Source organism: Stegodyphus dumicola, chromosome 9 (genome assembly GCF_044657685.1).
Source record: "Stegodyphus dumicola isolate Sdum_Otavi_A_Nest chromosome 9, ASM4465768v1".
Lineage (NCBI taxonomy): Eukaryota > Metazoa > Arthropoda > Arachnida > Araneae > Eresidae > Stegodyphus > Stegodyphus dumicola.
The window spans coordinates 13221065-13247286 of NC_140776.1; the positions used below are offsets into that span (position 1 = coordinate 13221065).

Consider the following 26222-nt stretch of genomic DNA (forward strand, 5'->3'; position numbering starts at 1 on the left):
TGTTCATTTATTAATGCTTCTCCACTTATCTTTACAGAATCCATTAACTGGAAAATTTCATCTTTGGTTTGTGATATCCAAAAACCTTCAAATTCATGGCTATCATCTTCTTCATCACCATGAAATAGGGTAGCTGGCCATAAATTATGCCAAGCATTTTTTAAAATATGTGGAGACACATCCTCCCACAGTCTTGTTATGACAAGACTCCACACAGCAGATTTTATGCTAAAATAGTTCAAAAATTCTTGAACAGTCTTACCATTATTCAAGAAACTGAATATGGATTTTAAAAGTGCTACATTATATTTGCATTTCAGTGCATGTGTATAATCCAATTTCCATAGGCTGAATGATGGATGGTACAATTTGGAGGGAAGAATAATATCAATACATTATCTTTTACTAAAACTTTAAGTGAAATATGAGCCAAGTAGTTGTCTACAATCAAGACAACTTTTGTGCCATCAGGTAAACCAAATGAATTCAAATGTTGCCAAGCCTCAAGTATGAAATGATTTTCAAACCAATCATTCATTATCACTTGTGTTGCCCACGCTGTTTTATTTTCATGATATACAACAGGAGAAATCTTTACTCCTCTGTATGCTCAAGATCATGTGTTTTTTCTGATTATGAAAGTTTACGCTTGTGCATTCCTGCAGCATTTGTGCACCCTAAAATTGTTAGTCTGTCTTTGGAATATTTAACAGCAGTTGGAGTCTTTTCTGTTGAGGTTGCCAAGGTATATTGTGGTACATATTGCTACAAAAAAAAAAAAAAAAAAAAAAAAAAAAAACAGTTTTATCAGCATTATAAATTTGTTCTGGAGATAAGTTTTCATTATTAATGAGTTCAATGAGTTCATCTGCAAATTATTCAGCAGCTTCAGTATCAGCTGAAATTTTTAATTGCCTTATACTGGGGTGATTTTTAAATTTGGTTAACCAATCTGTCGAACATGTGAACTCAGTTTTTAAGTTCATTTCTTCATGAAATATTTTGGCTTGAGCCATTAGCATTGGACCCGTCAATGGCATGTCTTCATGGCAACACTGACACATTCAATCATCACTTTATAATGATCATCACTTTTAGCATAACGAATAATTTTTCTGTTATTCATTACGAGTAGTATGCCGGAATCCACAAAAAATTCAAAAAGTTCCTTTTTCTGTTTTCTTATGTCATATACAGTTGACTTTCCAGTGCCATACTCTTCGCATAATTTTGAGACAGATAATACCTTTATTAATTTTTGCAGCAATTCCACTTTTTGTTTAATGGACATCGAAACATGCTTTAGCTTTGTAGATCCTCTGGTAGCTCCAGAATTAGAAACTCTTTTCAACATAATTGAAAGTTCAAACTTTAATTTTCATAAAATTGATGTAATAATATCAGCCTTCAAAAAATAATAAGCTGGATCAAATCAAAAAGTCAAGGAACAGTGCAATCTGCTATATTAACTGAAATAACTTGGAATCAGTAAAGTATAATTTTAGTATAGCTTAATAACATCCGCTATACATTATTGGCTATGTATCATGAGATTGGTGACGAAAGACAAGTTGTTCCACTAAATTTTGACTTGATTCTATTGCACACTGAGACAGTTAAACCTGAATTGTATTAGTTTAATTATTTATTTTACTTATGTCTATTTCTTTCACAGGCTTAAGGTTTATCTGAGTCTTGAATAAATAAATTCCCACATATACTTAAGGCTTATTGAGGGCCAGCACTAGATATATTACTGCCTGATGCAGGTCCTGAATTCTGTTAGCGAGCACGACTTAAGTTCTAAATTTTGCCGCCCCTAAAGTTTGAATCTCAGTGCTTTTCCAAAATTCTAAAAATTTTCATTCTGTTGCTCAGTGCTTCTCTAAATTCCAAAAAATTTAGAACTTTGTCTAAATTCTGCCACCCAGTGCAGCCACACAAGTTCTAGCACTGGTTCTGGGTTTATGTGAATATCAAATCAGTTACTTCTTAATTTAGATAACACTAAATGTAATCATTTGGCCTATGAGTATCATTAACGAAATATATTTTTAGTATATGGGAAAAAAAATTTGTTAAATTTTTCCTCGTCAACATTTATTTGCACATTTAACTTAAATCTGTAATCATCGCGCAGCATAATTTAAAGGTAACATAAAAGGTTACCATACTCTTTGTTATTCAATTACTAATAAAAAAAACTGTTTAGGCATTGCTGCATGAGTCAATACTCAAGTTTCATGCATTGATAAACATGTGGTGATGAAAGCAAAATATAATAAATAATGATTTGCCAGGTTGGCATCAGGCATATAAAATATTAATGTGTAAAATCAACAATGTTTCTACATGGAAATGTTTTGGTTTGAGATATATGCCAAGCAGATACATAGCTATGGAGCCAAATTATTGATCACATAAATTTATGCTAAAATGATTGTTTCTACAATAGCGAGATTTTTTATTTAGTGCGAAAGTGATATTAAGAATCGGGACTCTCCACATGTTTTATATTATTGGGGGGGGAATCAAATGCACATGCATAAAGCATACAAAAAGAATTCCTAAAGAAGTTTATTGTTGGATTTGAGGTCCAGATTTTAGATCATTCCAGATATTGGATGTCCGGATCTCGGACTTTGTGCTGCATATAAATTCTGATATGATGATAATTAAAAGGCTGTGAATGAAAAAGTAGTGTTAGCTGTAAGAAATTTAGTTAAAATCATGTAGTTTACAAAAATAGTGTTACTTGTAAGAAATTTAGTTAAAATCATGTAGTTTATAAAACATCATTAAAAAGGTTCATTATTGTTATTATCTAGGAACATCTAACTGGTCTGAAGACTATTTTGTAAATACTGGAGGTGTTGGCATAGTATTTCGAAATTCTGTTAGCAACAGTACAGAAGTGAATAATCCTGTACGAGAACAAGTGGAAGAAATTTTCAAGCGAGACTGGGCCTCTGAATATGCACATCCTTTGGCAAAGTTTCAAGATATCACGTAATAAGATGCAAAAATTATTTGTTTGAAAACTCTTGAAAATGTCAATTGTTTTGTTGAAGTGCCCTGAAAATATGGATTAGTGCCTTTCAACATTTGTGATCATTAATAATTCAACATTACCCATTTTTCCTGTTTGAAAAACTTCTATTCACCTTTATCAGGAGGCACATATTTCAGTAACAGGTTACAAAAAATAGCTGTTATTTGTGCTTAGGTTTTAATTATGAATTATTATTTTGAAAATTGTTTATGGGCACCGAACGTATTTTTTCTCTTTAATTCTTTTCTTTTCCATTTTCTTTTTTCTCATTTTAAACAGTATTATTACCTTTTATCTTTAAAAGACCAAAAATTGTTTAAAACAGTAACTTTTGTATAAATCAAAATAAATATATTAGAGCAATATGGGTGTAATTTTATTATAAGTCTCATTGAATTTTTTTTTCTTTTAAAAAGGAATGTGTATATTAACTATGCTTACAAACTTGAAGTCAAGACTGGAATTATTTAACTAAGTTTCAAATAAAATTACATTAGCCTTTTATCCTAATGTTTATATTGCATAATATGCCAAAGCTATTTTTATTATTCTTAAGGTTTTCAAGATAATAATAATTATCAGGAATATATTATGTTAATTTTTCTGACACTTTACAAAGAAAAGAACATGCATGACAGAATTTGGCTCTTACCATAGAAAGAGAAGTCAGTATTCAACAACACATTTTCCCAAAAATATCTTGATTTCGTCAATATTTAATGAAGCAATAATGTAAGAAATATTATGCACAATATTTTGGGGATTCACTGGCAAAGAAATGCGATTTGAGTGTTTATTTCTCTCTAATGTAATACATTTAAAACACTTTTGGAAACGTAATAAACTGTGATAAGTTTAGTTACAGAGTGGCACAGAAAAAGCTTATGTATAAAATTTTGTCCAAATAATGAAAAAGATTACAACTAAAAAATTTGAGAAAATGTATGCAGTGGAAAACATAATACTAATGTTTGTTCAAGTGACATTCTTTGTATTTAATTAGTGTAATTTAATTTTCCTTTCTCTTTTACTGTCAAATTAAGTTTTGTTGATAATCCTAATGTATAACTGATCTTTAATTAATCACCGTGTAGTGTAATTTCAACATAAAAGGTTACCATACTCTTTGTTATTCAATTACTAATAAAAAATATGTTAATTTGAGTTTTAATTGCTATCATTTCATTAGCAACACCCATTAATTTAAATACTTTTTAAAATTTTTATTTGACCGGTTATCAGAACTTGAATAAAAATATTGAAATGAAGAAGGATAGAAACATATATTTATAATTTGATAAAGAAAAGTAATACTATGAGACTTAATCATTTATTTTTTTCATTACATTAGAAACATTTTTAAATTCTTAAATGTTTTTAATTAATTTGTCTATTTTTTAATGTTTTTATTTTCTGTGTAATTATAATTTTACTGGTCTTTCATATGTGATAGTTTTTTTTTGTGTGTTTTTGTTTTTTTGTTATATGTATACATAAAACTTCTGAGCACTTATTTTTTAAAAAAGATTGTAATTTCTTTTTATGTAAAATATTTGTTATTTGTAATGGTGTGGAATTAATTGCATGTATTTGTGTTTTAGTTATGGATAGTGGGACTTAACATTTGCACTTTTGTTCTTGTGGCATTTGAATTAAAGTTGTTATTTGATTAGTGTTGGCTTTATACCTTTTATTAACATTGACATACATTATCACTGTCATTTATTCTGAGAAGCAATATTAGTTTAAAACAATATCTTCATTGAAGAGATTTGCTGCAAATCTTAATAACATGACCATTAATGATTTCAGAAAGTTATGATATTCTATGGAAATGATTGCATTTGCCAATATGACTATCAGTGATTTTTAATGCAGTTATTTAAATTTTGTTTTCAGAAATATTGATCACTTTCATAGGGAATCCTGTAAGAGTACCCTATATTTACACCAAGAAAGCATTCAATAATTTCTCAGTAATTCTATAAATTTCTTTCCAAATAATTAAACAATATAAAGCTAAAATAAATCTAAACTTATAAGTTATTAAATGGTAAATGTATAATATTTTTGAAAACTTCTTTTAAATATTCAAAATAATGAATATAATTAAATTTTAGTATGCTGTAAAATTACAACTTATTAGTCATTATGAATGCATGAAAATGAAATTAGCGATTTGAAACTGATAACAGTACTTATACTACCAATAACTAAAATTTTAATTAGCAATTTCTACCAATAGCCAGGTGTAAAATTCCAAGAGGGTAATATGCAGTATTAGCAAAAATTTATATTTAGAATTTTAATTATTATTTGCTAGTAATTATTTTCGTACATATGTATATATAAATTTATTCAGTTGTTTTATGATTATATATAATTTTAAAATCTAATAAAATTCTTATCAATAGTTATACTTGTAATTGTACACTATTTTCAAATTATATCTATATTTTTTCAAATTATATATATATGGTATTCTGTTATTTTTTAAACAGTAATAAAATTTTAGTTTCAAAATTTTAACCAGTTAACTGTGATTGATGAGTATCCTCGTCATGCATATAAAGCAGTGTAAGCAACGCATGTATAAAGCAACGTAATAGAAACAGAGAAAAGAAAAATAATAACAAAGAAAACAGAGCTAGTGATTGATTATAATAAAAAATGGGTGGAGTGGTTATGAGTGATGGAATTATCATAACATTACTCCACAGCAAGAAAACGACTCAAAAAGATATTTCTCCATTTCTTAGACATTATGTGTCTAAGTGCATTCATATTATATAAAAAAAATAATAAGGAACATTATCGAGTATCAATTTTTTGCTCAAATTTATTGAAGACACTTTTGCGATGTATTCAATTGACACAAACTTGGCCTAATATAAGCCAATTAGGCGGGAATCATGTTCCGTATTATATACCTGGAACATCGAAAAAAAAAAAAAAACCTACATGAAGGTGTTCGCATTGCTACAAACGTAAGATCAGGAAGGAATCGCGATACTGGTGTTCGATTTGCAAAGTCCCATTGTGTGTAGTACTACTTTGTTGAATATCACTCCACAGCAGGAATTTAAATTCTTACTTTTATATATATAATATTTAATTTATTGCATTTTCAGTTTAATATGTATGTAATATATGCTTATGTTAACCAAATAAGTAAATATTAGTAATAATAAAATTTTAAATTTTAGGAAATAAACTCATCTTTTTCGTCCAATATCTTACCAGCACAACTTACTCTGTGAATGACGAATATATTCGTCATCGCTCGATTCTAGCGACACAAAACGGTGCACACTCTTAAACAAGGCTGCCAGAGTTAACTGATTAATATAGATTAAATTTATATATTTCAGTGTAATTCTTTTGTGAAAAGATAGTGAAATTTTAATGCATAAATTTTATAATAGAGCCAAAAATAAATTATTGTTAAATTTTTCAATCTGTTTTCATGTAAGAATGCCTGGGAATGTGTTCAGTATTCAGAAAATAATTTTAAAAAAATAAAATGTGTGAAATACATTGAGACCAGATAATATTTTCCTTTCATTGAAGATAAAAACATTGGATTATGTTATGAACTTCAGAAAATTTATGTTATACATTATATTATTCTTAGCTTGCACATAGGCTTATAAAAATATTATGAGATCCTTTAGTAAATTTAAGTTTTTGTAGCATTTTTTTTTTTTTTTTAAGTGACTATCCAAACTTACTTTTATTTTCTATTCTGCATGAAAGAAATGCTTGCATGAGAAAGTAAGCAATGCATGGTTTTTGTGGATTTTCAGTTAAACTAAACAGAAATTTCTACTGCTGACCTCTAACAGTGCTGATTTTGCATGTTTTCGCCACAAGCATGTCTTTCGAGAAATAGCATGTATGGTTAATTGATGAGATAATGATGCATAAATCAGAAGAAACTTTTGCTGCCAAAAAATGACAGAAAAATTTATTACTACATATTTAATTTCATTTCAGCAATATAAAATGTTTACTGAGCGTAGCATGCCAGTTGACAACCACTGCCGAACCATTTCCAGCAAAACGCAAGAACATAAATGAAGATGAATTAAGAGCTCGTGGATTTCAAATTCAACCATCTCTTTCTACGCAGATGATTTTGATATCTGTATATATATTCATTCAATTTACTCATATATGTGCTTGCTTTTGCACTATTTTATGCACCCAGTTACAGGATATTTTGTTATGACTTTTTTTTAGCCTTTAGTTGATTGTTCTGAGTTGCAATTTTATCTAAGATATTTTAGTGCTTATTTTATATTCATAATAAATGAAAAATCGCTGAGCTTTTTATTATTATTTTTGTATATACTACACCTGCTACTGAAAATTTATTTGACCAACCAGATATCAAAAGTTATTTAACTCCTAACCTCTTGTTACTTTTTAATGCCTTAGAATTCTGATAATTTATTGTATTTTTAAGGAATATTTTTATTGTTCCAGTGTGATAACACTATATCTCTAGAATGAAACTGCTTGCCTCATAATGAGAATATGTCACATATTTTCAGCACCAAATTTGAATAATCACAGCACTTTTTAGATTCTGTCATAATGTATCTATATGTACAATGAAATTGGCTTTTTCATGTATGAAATATTCATATTGGCAATGAATTGTATTTTATGAAATTACAATAAAAATTAACAAATGTTTGACTTTTAACAAGTTATGCTTAGAAATTATTACCAGATTTTTTGTATTTTTGTACATCAAACATGTCAAAGTTATTTTAATGAATTTATGAACAAAATACTGAAGCATGTTGGTAATTGATTTGAAATTTTTCACACTCACTGCATCATTATAAAAATATTTATTCAATGCCTAAATTCAATAATATATTGAAATAGCATTTTATTTATCATGCAATAAATACATTATCAAAAACTGTATAAAGTATTCACTCATATATTTAAAATTTTAACAGAAGCAAATTCACAACATTTATGAAAGACCATGTAAAATAACAATCAGCAGATAAAGATTAAATGATAGCAAATATAATAGTGTGATGTTTTCATGTTTAAAAAAATAAATAAATAAAAAGTCCCCGCTCCCCAATATATTCAGTTTTGAAATGCACTCTGTGCATGTTGTTGCTGTGTCCATATTACATGAACGAATGGTTGCCAGAACTTACTTCAAAGATAGGCTTTTTCTACATGATGGATACAATTCCCCCTCTCCCATAATCACATTTATATGCACAAATAATCTCTTGACTGTCAGTGCATCATTTCCTCCTAAAAATGATGTTAAAATTGTGGTGCTTATTCTGATTAAAATTATTCCTTCCTCTGAATGTGCACCTAATAGTAGTGTCAAGGGCTGAGGATGGAATCAATCATTTTGGAATGTAGTTTTGCACTGAGGAAATCGTGTACAAACATTTTTATAAGGGGGAAAAATTGGGGGGGGATCTTGCTAGATTTGAAATTTTTTTATACAAAATCTTAATTTTATCATGATTTAAATTGAATTAAAAACAGCATACCATATTATTCATTTAAAGTCTTTGAAGAGTTCAAATTTTTTATATAGAGGTATTTTTCAATTTTACATGTTTTCTAGGAGGGATATTTCTGCATTAATTAGCATGAATTATTAAGAATTCTGTATATAATAATTTTTATGATGTTAACTTATGTAGATGCTGAAAATACTTTTAAAAAATATATAAAATAAATTTTATTATTATTAATAGTTGGGAACCCTTCTGTTATTGGGCCCAGATTCAAAAATATAGGTATGTATGTGCATATATTACATGAACCCATACATACATGCATATAGGTACTATTCCATTTTGAAAACCGTAAAAAATTGCAGCGAAAATGTATGTGCAAAAGCGCCAAATTTAGCAAACGCGCCCATTTAACAACACGCCAAATCGAGCGTACACGCTGATTTCAAATTGCGTAAATTTAGATAGTTCTATATTTCTTAAAACGCCATTGAAATACTAGTTTAATTTTTAAATCCTTTTTTGATATCCTATGGGTTTAACAATTTGGAAATTGCCAATGACGAAAAGTCTGCAACAGAATTTTTTCAAAGAAAAGGCATCGTTCATTATAGAAAATTATGTTTGAACAACCAACGAGATAAAATTAAACTTTAGCGATAACTTGGTAGCGAAATAGCGATGCAGAAATCCATTCAGTTATGTGTAGCCTTTTTTTATATAAATTATAATAATGATCTGAAATAGTTATTGACTCTTATGCTTCCATTCAGTTATGTTTAGCCCTTTTTATATAAATTATAATAATAAAATAGTATTATATAAAATTAACCTTTCATATAAATCAAAACAATGATCTTTAAATAGTTATTTACTATTATACTTCCTTTCTTGCGTTAGGGTTGCCGCAATTATTTTTGGCAGCACTGGCATCAACAATAGTTTGGCGATTTTTTACGGTCCTCAAAACGGAATAGTACCTGCATATATACATACATTTCTGAATCTGTTCCTAATAACAGAAGAGTACCAATAGTTGTCACAATTTTGAAATTTTTAAAATTTGGTAAACAGACTATTAAACAATTTCTTAATATTAAGTTAAAATGAATCGTGAATGCGCATTTTCATGAGTCATGATTTATTTATAATAAAAAAAGGAAAATAAGCAAAACTGTCCTAACAATCTGTATTGTTTATGGATAATAGAAACTTTTGCTTCTGTTTTACACATCATATCACAGTTAAATACATATACATATATAAAAACAAAAATTTTAAAAACTGAAAAACAAAATTCTTTTTGAAATACTAAATTTAAAAGCAACAACTGTATTTCTAAGCAGAGTACAACAAAAATAGATCTCATTACATCAGTAGAAATTAAAGCCCAATAAAAATCCATAATGAAATACTAATTTTTTGAAAGCACTTAAAACAATATTTCCTTCATATTTTTTCCTTGCTTATTCTAAAACATTGCACATTTTTATAGATTATATGGGACTTACGTATTAACGCAACCATCTTAGTAGAAGTCGCCAAATTTTCAGAATGTGCCAAAATCTAGTAACCCAGCATTTCTTCCGGTAACGATGCTGATAACAGTCTTCCTCCCAGTCAAGCAATTCCGCTATTTTCGTACGTGTTCTTTTTTATTGTGCTCCAAGTTCCAACGATTTTTATAAACAAATCGTGATATTTTTTGCTTTAGTTTTAAAATATGAACTTGTGGAATTGCAAGAAACTGTGGTAAAATTTCTGCAAGAAAGTGGAATTTTGTTGAACATTTTCTAAAGGGAATAACAAAGAATTGCTTTTCTTCAATAACAACTGTTGTGCACGAAGCCGAATCTCCGTAATTCTCTGGTGTTTACTTTTTGTTTATTGGCGAAAACAGATCGTTCTGTACTCCTAGAAGAAGGAACAGCGCATAAAAAAACTGCAGAATTTGAAGAAGAATATAAATGTTTTATTTTTAATGTATTAAGTACTCTTTATTTAATAATTCAAATTTGTATTTTGAATTCCTAATATTAGGTTTCCCATTCATATGTTGATTACGTTTACAGATTTACGATAACTATCGGTAGTTCGAGAATCATTTTTTTTAAAAAAAGGCACGAAAACCCCCCGACTTTTACCCAGTAATTAACTTTCACCTTTTCATCTGTAAAAAATTACCCCGAAATGGTTGCGTTAATGCGTACCGATTACATTTTCTTTGTATTTGTTATTTGAATAAATCAAAGATCTAGTATATTTGCAGTTCATCTAATGAATTATTTCATTACTATTATATTTTATTTGTTACTATCAAATCGTAATTCCCAATATAGATAATTTTTTCAATGTCTTTTATTTACTAGGGTTAGGATTTACTTTTTAATCCTCTGCGATAGATTCAGAAAGCAGACAAAATATTTTAATACAATTTACTTTAGAATGCATACCTGCTGGATGTCAATTAACACGATCTATTGTATGTAACTATTAGTGGTATTAGCGAATTATGTTTGCTGTCAGTCTGAAAATGTCTAAAAAGCTCAAATTCATGAAAGGGCTGAAGATAAGTTGTCTATTATAAACGTGGTTTATCTATAAAACACTGAAAAGTCTGTGTAGCGTATCACAGTTAAATAAATACACATACATAAATTTAAATTTAAAGGTACTGTGAAAAGGAAAAGATCAGCACTGTTGTTAATGATGGGCCATGAAAATCTAATGTTCATAAAGTACATAATTATGTTTTGTGCAGTCATTGCTGTGGTAGTCGTTTACTGCAGTGAACATGTGGGTGAATCTTTACATTATGGTAACTTGGCGAAAATTGGCGACCAACCCTGCTACAGCAACCTGCTAGTTTTGTTTTGGACTCCATTTTGTTTTCACGAAGTAAAGGCATGTTTTTTTTTACTCAACATTTTTTCCAACAATCTGCTAGCCGAATTACGCTTATACTAGCACTTTTATGGAACAAAAATGCTTAATCATGACGAAGATTAGGTGCGAAAGTGCAGAATCGCGCACTGCTTCGCGCATTTTTAAGAATTGAACATACGCGGTATCCATGTACACGTCGACCTATTTTCACTTAAAAAAGACCCAGAATTGCACAAAAATGGGATTGCGCACACGCTTGACTTTATCCATGTACACATCGACCTATTTTCACTTAAAAAGTCAAAGAAAATTGACAAAAATCCAATTCTTACTTTTGTAAAAAGCGCCAAACAAACAAATAAATGGGCGATTCTTCAATTTAGCAGCGAAATTGTTTCCAAGTGCTTATTAGCTAAAATCACGATCGGAATTTTCCGGAAAATGTCACATTACATGTCTCATGATATCTCATTTCTCTGAGACAAAATAATCTGTGATTCAAACTGTATATTTCTCAGATTATTGCTAAAGTCCTACCTAGTAACCTTTATCGCCTTACCAAAATGTCGCCAAACTAATTGTTACCATATTCTAAAGATTAGCCAACGTGTGTCTTTTTCAGCTTATAAAAGTATATAAGAAATTTTATCACATAAGTAGTTTATATATCTGTGGTTCCGCTGAGACAGTACAGTGGTTAGTGGCGCTGACTGCCGAACTGAAAGGTCAGATTTTGAATTCTGGAGAAGCCATGAATGTGTGTATAGTCAATGAAGGAGAGAGGGTCCGGACAACCGGCCGGCTTACTAGGAGTATTGGGTATCGTCCAGAATCCGCAACTATACAACGCGAGAACATTTTGGTGCCCCAGAAGCGCGGTGTCAAAAGCTTAATAGGAACTTTTGTGAATCCTGTATACTGAAATTTGAGCATTTTGAAAGTGCTCTAATTTTAGTACGATCCTAGAGGGGGTCAAGATGGAGTACGCACGTGTCCAGCGAAATCATTATCATACATATTATATTTCTGTAAAAAAAAAGCGGTGAATTTTAATTTGCGCGTGGGTGGTCGACGGTTTAGGATCGGCAGTGAGTGTATGTGTTACCGGAAAAGTACGAAACTCCAGCATTTTATAGAATACCTGACGTTTTTAGGCAAAGAAAGAAATATGAGAATTTTACACTTTGCCTAGGCATTGTATACAGTACCTACGCTAATGCTGTTAAGGCAAAGTATGAAAAAAGGTTCATGGTAAGGCTACTATTTAAAAGACGTTCATTCCTCAAAAATACAAATGTTATATGAAGAAAATAATGAAAGACTGCCTTTAAAATTTTTTTTTTATTCTAAATATGTTAAAAAAATTAGTGAGACGATCCTGGTACACCACAATAAATTTGCATTCACTGTCTGACTGGAAATCAATAAGATCTACTTGACAACGGCAATTAAATTCAGAAAAATCATAGGTTTCACACTAATGCCCTTTTTTAATACCCCCTTTTTTTTTTTTTTTTTTTTTTTTTTTCCCTCATGGCAGAGCTCACAAAAGTGATGCACAGTTCAATATCATTCCGTGGTATTTGGTTTACAGTTCCTTCAACATTCTATCACGTCCTTCATGCCCAACAGCCAAATGAATTTCATGAAATAACTGAAACCTTCTTTAATAGGATAAATGCGTTTACTTTTGTTTTCCACGAACATCGCATCGTAGCGATTCAGCAACCAATAGTAGTCCCCTGGTTCCTTTTTAGTAGCCATTTTGGGTTTTTTACATATTTATTAACTTCTGGTAAGTAGTTTCGATTATTCGGAAAGGATCACAGATGTATTTCATATTTTGCCTGTTCGTCATTTGGCATTCTATAAGATGCCTAGGCGATGTGTGAAATGTTTAATTGTTTCATACATGGCCAGCCAGTTTTCATAATTTGCTGGTAACATATGTACTGCATTGGGAACATAAAAAATTTACGACAAGTGTAAAGTCCTCTATAGAGTGGTTTGATAAAAGGTGTGGGGTACCTTCGCACTCATCCGCTAAGGGTCCTTCAAAATTGGAGTGGAACTGGCTAAAATTGTACTGTCACCTATATGGTGCTTTAAGGCCCATGCCAATAACAGTCGCAATCTTGTTGCCATGATAAAATTCCATAAAAATATGATAAAATTACATTTGCCATGATAAAATTTATGGGATTGTAGGTCAGACAAGTGAGAGATTAGCCACAACTACATATATCTACGGTAAAATTAGAAAACTGTGAACATTGCATCAGCTTATGATTGATATTAATTAAAATGAATAAATTACACAAAATTGCGGAAAAGTAAGTGTATATTTTTTAAGTATAGAAAATAAATATTGCAGATTTTGTTTAAAGTTTTCATTAGCACTTCATTTAAAAATTTTCGTTTGTGGTATAAATGTATACCGCAAACAAATGTTTCATTTGAGATTGGCTTCTTATGCGCTCTGGAATTTTTCGCACTTGCTCTATGAATTGTGTATCTATTATTGCGCTTGTTAATCTTCATTTTGTTTTGTAGTAATTAGCTCGACACCTTGCCATTTTCACCTTCTGGATACATTTAAAAAATTTTATGCGACCTTATGCTTATTTAGAATTTTGAACATCTTTGCAGCTTTTATACGTTAATGCGAAGTTACTGTTGACATTCTCCCAAAGACTGTTTCTCGACGGGGATTGGATCTCGCTGTTATGCTGGTAATAACGGTGAAACACCGAGTATCCCGGTGTTTATGGTTATTACCAGCATAACGTTACGCAGACAGCAAAATCGCGTTCAACTAACTAGCTAACTTTCGGTGTCCTATGAAAAGAAACTGTGAGAAGCACAGCAGTTGTTTGAGAAAACGTAAGTGAGAAACAGCGGCTATGAACTGTTGTTTCTAGATGTTTAGAAAAGTAAAGCTAGATCTTTGAAGTTAGCACTGAAAGTTTTACTTAACACTGCATTAGTACCCATTGTTAATAATCTTTCCCTTTCAAATTAAGTTATTTTAGTATATCCATTTAGACAGTACTTTTGAAAAAAGTAGTTTGCTTTTAATAGAATTCTTTTTCTTCTGCCTTAGACGCCAGTTTAAGTTTTATTAGTTCCTGTTCATCCAGATCGAATCTGATCTCTTTAGATATGAATAAATTAAATTTTATGGAGTTATACACAAGTTCATGTCGGTGTATTTTAGAATTATTCTGTAGTGCAAATGCAAACAGACAATTGTGTATCAAAACGTAACTAGCAGTATTTCGTATTTGAAATATATGAGTGTGTCTATGATAAATGGAATGGGCAACAAACTCTGTTTCTGAAATCTCTGATATTAGAGATCCTCAATCGTGGAAGCATTTGTTTTATTAAAGTGCATGGGAAGCTGCTCAAACAACAGCCCTATTGGTTCCTAAATGAAAATTTGTTTATCACGGACTCGCTGCATTTCGATCGTCCATCGCACGTTTCAATGAAGATAATCTGAACAAACTGATCTACACGGATCCTTGTCAAACCATTCATGAATTGGCCAAGAAAACTGATTATGACGGTACCCATAACGATACGAGAAAAACTGAAGTTGGAAATTTGTGCCATGCAATATTGCCAGGTCAGTAACAGTCAGTGTGTTGCCACGTTTGTTCGTCTGCTATCGCAAATGATTTTAATAACCCAAACCGTTTTAGCGAGCATTGTTGAAATGAAATGTTGAAGATGAATTGATGATGGCCGGCGGGTAGGCATCTTGCCGCCCAGTGTAGTCTCTGCAAGTTCTAAATTCTGCTATTTCCAAGCCTTTAAAAGTTCTAAACCGCCCAACCGGTATAGCGGTTACCGTCACTGACAGGCGTGCCGAAGGGCCTGGGTTCCAATTCCGGAGAAGGCATGGATGTTTGTAAATGCATAGTGTCGGTGCGGCATGGAGAATGTCCTCTTGTGTGGTTTCGTGGAAGGGTGGAAGACCCTCGAACTCGTCGTTTCCCCAGGGTGCCCTCCATCAAAATTGGAGACGGAACTGAGCTAAATCGCACTGTCACCTGTAGGGTGCTCAAGGCTGTTGCTAACGGCAGGCGTATCTTGCGCTCCTTGCCAGAGGGATTTCGTGGACTTGGGCTGATGTTACTGTCAGACAAATGAGCATAAGTAACAACAACAACAACACCATAAAATTCTAAGAATTTTTCCGCCCCTTAATTCTGTTGCCCACAACCTCGTTTAATGCTTTGACTACTAACAAGATATGTATGTTCTCGCTAAAATTTCAAAAATTACTGCTGGATTAAAAAGTACTTAGAATCTTCTGAATGTTGGGGATCATCTTCCAATAGTTGTACGCTTCTGTGCTCGTTGTACACACATGAACAGAGAGAAAAGAACAAATATGAGTTGCTCAATGTGCAGTGCTGTAATAAAAATGTTAATAAAATTCGTAGTTAAGGGGTTAAAGTCTCGGCCTGTATGTCACAATCTGGGGTACGGCCGTTATGGCTAAGAATACATCGTTTTGAAGAAGATGTAAAAAATGGAACCTTTTGTCTACTCAATGCTCCATAGTTTAAGATTTAAAATTAGTTACGATCATACGGTTTGGTATGATATAAATTACCAGATGATGAATAATATTATTAACTCATTTTGAATCAAAGCTGTCTACGTGTACCACTGCCATAATCAACTTAAAAAAGAAATCCTGAAAGAGAATGGCGTCAGTTTGTGCATCAGGCGAGTAGCAGTACATTGCGTTAAGGAGGATGAAATTAGCATTTTTCACACAAATTCCGTGTTATTTTGAAACGAGTCTCTTTTAAAATTAAATGACTATACAAGCAAAAATGTAATTTATATATTCAGATAAATTAAACACTGGTTTAATAAATTAATACGAAACTGATTTTTACCCAATATGAACCAGTCTGTACAAAAAGCTAATTTCTGAATAACCGCTAAGAAATTTGTAACAGTTAAACCCCAGTTCCCTTAAACGCAAATTTAAAAATTTATTTATACTGCTATGTAAAGTACTGTAAAAGTGTCAAATGTTTTAAAACGTAGCTCGCAATATAAATAATCCAATAATTTCTTAGTAGTAATGAATTACAGATCTTTAAGTGGGCCGAAAATACTCCTTACAAAAATGTCGTAGTAGTCTTTGGGGGATGACAGTTCTATTTTCCACAGTTAATGAATGTTATCTGTCTCCCCACGTTTGCAGTTCTACAGAAAAGTCCCATCGTTGAGAAAAGGCATTTTGTCGGCATGGATTTAACGTCAAATGTGAAAGTCCAATCACAGGATCCATCGCATTTTCCAGACACAATCCTTGGTACATAAGTAACCTCCTTCGGCGAGTCCATTTCTGAAATAGAAAATAAAATTCATTCTATGTATAAGTTAGTTAATGAGCTGCACACAGTGGCGACCATTTCAAATAGAAAATAACCAATATATCTAAGAACACAAACTTCAGTGTTGAAAATCACCAGAATAAGGCTATCACCTTCACAGAAGATCTGTGGTTGGTTGCCCTAGGGAGCTTTCACTTTTATATACTACATTGTATTATCAGTGGAGATGAATGTATTTTTTAACGTAAATCCAATAAATTTGTAATTTGCTGTATTTTTATAAAAAGTTACGCAATTTACAAAAAGTACATCGTTACGAAATGCCCAGGAGCGGTAGGATAAGATAGCTTCTTCGCAAGGCGGGTTTAGGGTTGCCAGAAAATGGCAGGGAAAGACGAGGTTTCCAGATTTTGCGAGAAATCACCCATCTGGCGAACAAATGGCAATATTCCATAGACAGATGGAGAACATTCTGGAGCGAATTCTTACCGGTTTGGCCCAGAATGTTCTTGAAGGCAGGCCAAAAGCTATATAAACGTTGCCTGTACCCGGAGTAGTAGTGTATCGCGAGTTAGTATAAACTATTTGTGCATTCTTCACCGTTATAGCCTGAAAGCTGTGTTGCTGATTGTTTCAGCGTGTTTGTCGTAGTTTTTCGGTGACTGTAAACATGATTTTGGAACTATCCTGAGTAATACTGGCTAAATAAATTGCGTTTTGATTCTTCATGAAGTGTTGTCATCAGTCAAATCGACGAAATAAAAATGTATTATTCACACATTAGGCCTAATAAAACCAATAATTTAAGAACAAATCATACTTGTTATCATAAACATTTCAGAACATGTATACACTAGCGTTTATGCATGTCAAATACTGGTAAAAGACGTTTTGAGCATCTTCTAATATATATATCAATTGCATTCTATATGCGCTAATATTTTTTGAAAAAAAAAAAAAAAAAAACCTCATAGTAGCAATAAATTCTATAGTAACCTAGATAGACTGCAGTCATTCAGGTATATGTATTTAACCCACTTTATTCAAAAGATAAATATACTTTTTATAAATTTATTTTTTATATTGTTCAACGTACAGAAAAGTATAGTATTATCAAAAGGCTGTAATAATTATAATTTTACATTGTTTTTCCTTACGAAGAGAAGCAAATACTCGTTCAGCAAGGTTCTTTTTTTATAAAATCTGAACCTCTACCTCCCGTATTTCTTTCCCCTATACTTATTCATCCCTTTCTTTTAAACGGCCCATCAGCAGCCGAGCGGTAAAGTCGCTGAACACTGATCGTTCGGCCTGAGGTTGGAATCCCGCGAACGGACTGGCTGGACGGGCGTCTTCATGGTTTTCCCTATGTGTAACGTGTATACGTACCAGTTTCCCTTAGAAAGTCCTTCATGAAGACATCCCTCCCCTTAGGCAGATCCCTCGAGGCTTTACCGTAATTACATAAACCAAACTAAACTTTTCTTGTTAAAACAACTTGAAGTGTGGTACAACTAAACAATTCGAAGTGTGTTTTTAGTTGGCGTTTTTCATGTCCTGGCTGGAAACCTTGGGCGAAAGTTACCCAGTGAAATAAATTTACGGCTTTGTTTTGAACAATTAATTCTTTTCTTCCTTAAATGAGAGCACAAATTTCCACGTGCATTAATTTAGTATTATAGCAGATTTTTCAATTTGGTTTTTGCCATTTTAAACACCTCATTTTAAATGCAAGATTTTATATTCTATAATTAAAATTTTTGAGATTAATTTTATTAGTAGCAGGCCTATCGTAGCCGATTACCTTAAAACGGGTATTGAAGTGAAATTTTCAAATCCAGATCAAAGTGTATAGATCAAAGTGTATTTTTTTTATCCCAAAGGGCGTTAACGAAGAAAGCCTACTAATTTCGCTGTGGCATTTTGCGTCGAATGACTAAAAACGGCGTATCACTATTCAAATTGTTGCCACAAAATGTTAGAGCCCTGCATTATATTTAAAGAAATAATGAAGAATCTGCATAAAAGTATGTATGTTTTTCACAGTGTGATAAAACAACAGTGCCTAGAGCCATCCAATTTTGAATAACGAAATCCTCCATCCGAATATGGGCATCTGGAAGCCCTAATTCGGGCTTATTATCTATTTAATATTTTGTAAAACTTTATAACGAATTTTTAATTAAGAAACTCGACGATTTCAAAGCAAGCAATGGCAACACTGTACGAAAAAAAAAAAAAAAAAATTATCTTCAGCGCGCGAGAGTGTCTATCGGAAATTCCGAAGATATGCTTTTTACTTCCTTGTACGAAGTAAAAAGGAAGTATTGTAATCGCGAAAAGCTTCACGCAGCATATTTCAACGAAAATATCCACTTTGACCGCTTTCGAATGCAATTTAACGATGTTTTTGCGTGATATCTGTACGTAAGGACAGAATAAAAGACTATTTTCCTCCAAAAAAACTAAAAAACTGCTTTAAAAGGAATTCTGAAGAGAATTTTTCGAGGCGTCTGTACGAACGTATGTACGTACGTGCGCACGAACGTACGTATCTCGCATAACTCAAAAACGAGTAGCCTCAGAACGTTGAATTTTTGTATATAAGACTATTACAACATGTAGATGTGCACCTCGTATTTTGGTTTCAATCGGCCGCGCCAAACGTATATAAATATATTTATTAATATATCCACTCTGTTACCCGGCTCAGTGATCTCAGTTTCTTTACTCTTATATGTTTGTAAATTGTACATTTTTTTGCTTTAAAAATGATTGAATTATGTTGTTTTTATCTTCTGGTTAAGGGTTTTATGCCTTTAGTAAATCGGTATGCAATATTTTTAGAATTATCAACAATTTTAAAATTGCTTAAGTGCCGCTAACCCTAATTTGATGGCGGCCATTGCTTGTTTACGTTTGAAACAGCTGAGTAGCGGATTTGTTGCCAATCTAGATAAACTTAGCTTCGCAACAACAAAGATAACGCCTTCATTTATTATTTAAATCATGCTTAATCCTTTCTGGAATTGGTTTCGAGGAAATACGCGTTTAAGATTTACTTCATAATTTTGAATACAGACATCTTAAGTTTTAATGTATTTTTGGCCTTGTCGCGAAGTGAGAACTGAATTCATTGAATGAGAAATACTCAATCGTCTGTGAAAAACTGTTTCTTTTTTGTTTTGTTTGCTTAATTTCTTTTATACATCGTTCTAGCTTCATTATAGTATTTGAATAGAACATGTGCCAACGATTAGATAATTCCTTAAATGATATAAATTTTGTGAATTCTGATTTATAATATGAGCGAAATATAAATACTGTTAAGTAAACCTAGCGCCAGAGTGTGGCTATGGTAAACAAAGTGAATTTTAAAGAATGCATTTATTCTATTGTGGTTTATGCGCTGTCGGCGAAGTAGGTTTAATTCAATCTAATAAGTTTAAATGAAATGCAGGAAAAAATGCGTATAATTTAATATTCCGTACAAGGAAGTCATGTGGTGTACGCATCAGATTTTTAAAAATAATTTTGCGATATTGCCGTTGAATTGGATTTTATGGTTTAAGTGCGAAAAACATGATATTTAATAAATAAAGGTAACACATAAAGCTTTAAAAAACTCCCCTTTGGGCGTAACATAAAATCTGGAAAAAAAAAGCAGCTCTCAGATTTTTTACTTTTTTCTTTTTATTATTATCTTTATAAATAAGTCCATTAAAATAGCCTAGTTCTTACTGTAAAATTTAAGAATCTTTAAACAACTTACTTGTTTTGTGCTATTCGTGCATTTGGTTAAATAGATCTTTGGTCTTTTCAAATTAATTCTTGCAGTTAAGCAGTATTTTCCTTGATGAAGATCTCCCGATTTTGCAAAATACCATTCCTGCAAAACGATAAAGAAAAATTGAATATGTGAACACGCTTCGCTGTTGCAATTGCCAACAACAAACTTTGCTATTATAAAATCCAGGAATCGTTAAGTCTTTCTTATTAGAAATCTATACGGACTAATTTCTTATTCTTTCCATTAATATAAGCCTGTTAATTCGGTGAGCTTATAAGGATTTTAAGTTTTACTAACGTTTATTTTATTTTAAATCTTTCCTGTCCCCTCTTATTAGCCAAGAAGAAGTTGGAGAGAGATTTTTCGCTACTTTAACTTCACGCTTTCAGTCAGTTGCTGTCCGCCTTTAAGGCTAGAAATTTAGTCTTCTTGATACTGAAGACGTATTGTAGTTTTCCCGCATTCGGCGTACTCCATACGTAAATTACGCGAATTAAAAGGCCAGTCTTTGCAAAGCGTTTGAGTTTAGTTCTCACGTAATTTAGTTAGTTTGTAGTTCTTATTTTTACATTCAGACCACAAGTACTGGTCTTTTGTATCCCGAAACGCGGGAGCAGCTGTTAACTGTAAAGAATAAAGAGTAATTAAACCCTTCCCGTCTGTGTTGTATCTTCTACAATTTCAACGGACATAATTTAAAGTAAAATAACTGTTTTACAGCAGGACATCAACATGTTTTCCATAGCAATTAGACGAAATAGTAGTCCTAATAAGCTTTTTTAATGGAAAAAATGGAAATGTTTGGAGACAATATGCTCAAGATCATCTACTGGATATTTGTTCGTTGGCCGACCCATATCAATTTTCGTATTGCAGCAGGTCCTTTCGAAAAGGCTGCTTTAAAGGTAATGTGTGTTGTCAAACTTGAAGTGCAGGCAGGATAAAAGCAAAAGAAGCGTGAGAAAACTAGCCGAGAAAAGATAAATAACTCACCTGCTCCGGCTTCTTCTCCAAGCAGATGGCAAGATTAACTGTGGATTTCGTCTTGTTATTTATCTCACTTTGTAAGCACATATTTTCTTGCTGCAGTTGACCCAGAGCTAAGGCATCTTTACTAAGAGGTCTGCAACAAAAGCAATGAAAATATTACACCTCGAAAGAGGTATTATTTTTGACTCAGAATATGAACTCTTGCCCTCGCAAAATTAAACTCGTAGCATGATAAAATGAATGAAAAAAAAGAAGAGAAAGAATCTAGAATCAGCCTCGCTGAACATAAGACTATACGGTATTTTTCCCGCTTTTTTAGCATGCGTTCTTGGTGTAATGATCAGCAGGCTAGGCGCGTATTCGAGAGGTCCGAGGATCGAGTCCCGGCGAGGGCATCGTTGCTTCCTTCAGTTTCGTGACATCGGAAACGATTCTAATAGACTCTACAGTGGCGCCCGGAAAAAAAAAAGGTGGTGGATGATGATTCTCCACCACTAGGATTTGGCGATTGGGTCCTTTTAATCCCCAGTCGCCCTTTAAAAGAGGGTGTATATAAGGTAGTTCTCTCGCCTTCTTAGCATGCCTTCGTGGTGTAATGACCAGCACACTCGGCGCGTATCGAGAGTCAGAGGTTCGAGTCCCGGCGAAGGAATGGCTCATTTTCATGTCTCCTGCTTCGAAATAACCTAATGTAAGACGTAACCTCTATAAGACCTAACCTTTAATTATAATTTTATTATAGACCTAATCTATAATAACCTCTATAAGACGTTTAATCCACTATGCGGTGTTATGCGGTGTTATGCGTAGTGGATTCTCAGCCCGTTGAAATTAAACCAAGTTTTAAAATCTTTTGCATTTTAAATTTAATTATTCTATTCTGTTACTGACTAACAAACTACTGAGTGATTTAAAAGCAATAAACGCATGGTGTAATAATATTTATTTTACTTTTTTAATATTTCTAACAGATACGAATTGGTTTAGTTTCTTTGATTATGACGTAGTACTCAACCGTGGTCAGCCTAAGGAGAGGGATGCCTTGGTGGAGGACTTTCTAAGACAAATTTGCTCATATACATGTTACACATGGAAAAAAACAGGAAGGCCATGCAGCCGACTCGTTCGCCAGGATTCGAACCCCAAACTGAACTACCAGTGTTCAGCGACTTTACCGCTCGGTCTCTGGTGGGCTAAATGATATGAATTAAAATTGATTTAATTTATATTATATTCAGCTAATAATCTCATAAAAAGTTTTGCTTCATTTTAACTGATAAAAGATGCTTCTGATGCCATATGTCATTTAACTGTCATTTACACTTTCTAAATTTTTATTATTTTTAAATTTTTTGTTTCAATTCAATTTCAATTTAATTCTGTTTTAATGCTGTAGAGTGTAGACTATAATCTGAGGTTTTCAAGTTATAGTCTATAGATATGTTGATTGTTTATGTAGATTGATATGTGGATTGTTTATAAGTAGATTTTTTGTTTCAATAAGTTCAAATATTATGGTACAATAGAATAAATGTCCTGCTTTGACATTTTGAAGACCTGATTCAAGCATTCTGATCTGATCGATAACCAGGTATTCAAAAGTATCAAACAGAAATTTTAGGACAAATTAATGCATTTTAATTTGATAAATTATTGTCATAATAAAATGCTAGTCTCTTTTTTTTTCGCATTGTACTCCTAAAAAAGTAAAATAAACATGTATCTGGTCACAAGTTTTTAATTGGCACTCGTTTAAGTAGGCACGTTTAAAAAACTGATATTTAATATTTAATAAAAAAATCAGCGAGGTAAACAACAGATAATTTAATTGAATTAATCATTAATGTTGCAAGCTTTAATTCTGTTCGAGCAGAAGATTTGATTATAACAGATATCAACTTAAGAACATTTAAACTAAATTAAACTTATGAACACTTCATCAATTTTCCCGAATTTTAAGTGTTATTTAATAAGACTATTGATCATTATTTACTATTATCGTTTGATTTAAAAGAAGTAACCCTTGATTTCTCTTTTTCTGTTACGATATTATACGCTATAAAAAGAACTTAAGTAACTCATTTTAACGCTTTTGTTAGTTTTTTAATTAATGTAGTATTTTAGTTTTTAAATATGCAGAAAAATTAAGCATTTAAAAATGTCAACGTAGCATTTATTTTAACCCATTTTTAGCAACCTTTCTAGTGTTACCCTCAGTTGTGGATGTAAACATCAGTTCTCCTGTGATAATGTTAGACTGAAATAATTTTATGCATAATCGAACTCAATTTTGATTATTTTACAATTTTTACGAATTTGAAAGAAACTGGATATCCTCTAATCAGTATTATTGCGAGCGGACGGGCTCGTAATTGATTGAATGGTCACAGGTCTGATAATGGGTTAATAGAATTTATTTTTTTCAACAGGAGCACTTCAAAGTTCTGGAATTTTGCACTACGCTTCAAACTACTAAGAACGTTAAACACAACGCAATGCAAAGTGCATCCAAAAGAGAAAGCTAATCCGGAAATATATTCTATCTCACGCTGAACCAACAACTCGCAACAATAACAACAAAAACTACTCTCCGGCCTTAAATAGTTTTCACCCGAACGCCTAGATATTTCTAGTACTTTTCGCTTCTCGAAATTACTGGAAGGCAGTACGAGGGTCGAATTACGGTTACAGCTAACAATTAATTACATTTATTCAGTTTCAGTACATATTACGGTGGTACAGGGGCCGGACCAAAATGTCGCCAAATGCTTGCCAAGTTTGGTGGCCAAATAAGTCGCCCAAACCGTTGTCAGCTTGGCGATATCTCGCCAAATTACCGAGATACCTATTTACTCGATGTTAAATGCACTTGCCCCTGTATTCTTATTTTTCCGGCATAGCTTCCCTCTTTATATTTCTCGCGTTACATTACGCAGAAAAATACAACAGTTTCACATATAATAGTACTAAAATCATATATCTATATATAAAATTGGAGCTTACCAGCGGCCGAGCGGTGAAGTCGCTGAACACTGGTAGTTCGGTCCGAGGTTCGAATCCCGCGAACGGGCTGGCTGTTTGGGTGTTTTCGTGTTTTTTCCGATGTGTAACGTGTATACGAGCCAGTTCCCCGTAGAAAGTCCTCCACGAAGGCATCCCTTTCCTTAGGCAGATAGCCCTAGTGTGCTTTGCCATAATTAAATACACACACACACACGACGACACTATATATATAATTGTAACAGTACTGTTTAAATTGCTGAAATCCTCGGGAAAAAGGGAAATTACAAATTTTGATTTGAGAATTACTGAAAAAATTTTTAGAAAACGCTTTCACATTTAAATTTTCCTTATTTTGAACATGCTGTCTTGCACTGGAATCAGGTTCAGTAAGTCGGCACTGCGGTTCATTGAACCTGAACCTTTGAAAGGACCAAACAAGCAGAAAACAGCTAAAACTAGGCATATGATGTAGAAAAATAAATATCATGACTATTGTAAGATTTTGCAATCTATAGAAATGGTTATAATCAAGATTTTAAAACTTACTTCAGTTCAGGATAAACATTGTCCAAAAACCACTGGAAGGGCTTACAGTTCAGGGTACGTTTTACTTTCACAAGCTCTTCAATACTGAAGTTCAGAAATAATAAAAACTGCTGTTATGAATACATATTAAAAGTATACATTACAGTTATTATTGTTTTATGATATTATTACTTCCGATGCATTGTATTAAAATAAAAGCTGTAACACTATAAAAACTGCATTGTAGTACATTTATAATGCAAATAACGCATTTATTATAAAAATACATATAATTATGGATTTTCACTTAAAAAATAATTTTATTATGAAAAATTCTTAACACGCAGTTATGTACAATAGATCAGCGGTTCTCAACATTTTGACTTACTCGTATCATCTAAATAAAAACTGAAAAACTTTAGTGCCATAACTACATTTTCAAGGAATCAAGTTCCTGCAATCAAATTGAAAAATAATGATTGTAGTTTCTCAATAGAAATATTTGAAAAAAATATATTTTGCCATTTGCACAACCTATTGGCTATTTGTATTAAACATGCACACATAAAAATATCAGATTAGAAATTGGTTGCCATTTTAATTATCAGAATATAAGTTATAATACTTTAATTATAAATTTGGTATGAAATTTGAGCCTGTTTAAGAGACCAATTTCTTTATGTCTGGTCTTTTTACTTCCTTGTACGAAGTAAAAAGAAAGTATTGTAATCACGAAAAGTTTCAGACAGCATATTTCAACGAAAATATCCATTTTGACCGCTATCGAATGCAATTTAACGATGTTTTTGCGTGATATCTGTACCTAAGAACAGAATAAAATACTCTTTTCCTTCAAAAAAAATTATAAAACTGCTTTAAAATTAATTCTGAAGAGAATTTTTCGTGGAGTCTGTGCGAACTTATGGACGTATCTCGCATAACTCAAAAACGAGTAGCCTCAGAACGTTGAAATTTTGTATATAGGATTGCTATAACATTTAGATGTGCACCTCGTATTTTGGTTGCAATCGGCCGCACCAAACGTATATAAATATATTTATATATATATCCACTCTGTTACCCGGCTCAGTGATCTC

At 32.0% G+C, this 26222-nt stretch overlaps 2 protein-coding genes across 7 annotated transcripts in view; one reads left to right on the forward strand and one right to left on the reverse strand.

Annotated features, from left to right (window-relative positions):
• LOC118185996 (5'-3' exonuclease PLD3-like) overlaps positions 1–7766 on the forward strand; it is a 231314-nt gene extending 223548 nt beyond the window's left edge. For 4 of the 5 annotated variants that reach the window (XM_085823233.1, XM_085823234.1, XM_085823235.1 and 1 more), the window contains 2 exons: positions 2829–3009; positions 7049–7766. In XM_085823233.1, the coding sequence (XP_085679359.1) occupies positions 2829–3009; positions 7049–7283 (416 nt within the window). In that variant the 3' untranslated portion in view covers positions 7284–7766. Of the gene's footprint in view, positions 1–2828; positions 4725–7048 lie in introns of those variants that run through there. The other variant, XM_085823237.1, reaches the window with a different exon arrangement.
• Positions 7767–7895: 129 nt separating this feature from the next.
• The window catches only part of LOC118185994 (polypeptide N-acetylgalactosaminyltransferase 16-like), a 104588-nt gene continuing 86261 nt past the window's right edge, over positions 7896–26222 (reverse strand). For both annotated transcript variants that reach the window (XM_035355974.2, XM_035355973.2), the window contains exons 11-14: positions 25147–25230; positions 21601–21730; positions 20590–20706; positions 7896–16828 (exon numbers count right to left, since the gene is read on the reverse strand). In XM_035355974.2, the coding sequence (XP_035211865.1) occupies positions 16661–16828; positions 20590–20706; positions 21601–21730; positions 25147–25230 (499 nt within the window). In that variant the 3' untranslated portion in view covers positions 7896–16660. The remainder of the gene's footprint in view (positions 16829–20589; positions 20707–21600; positions 21731–25146; positions 25231–26222) is intronic.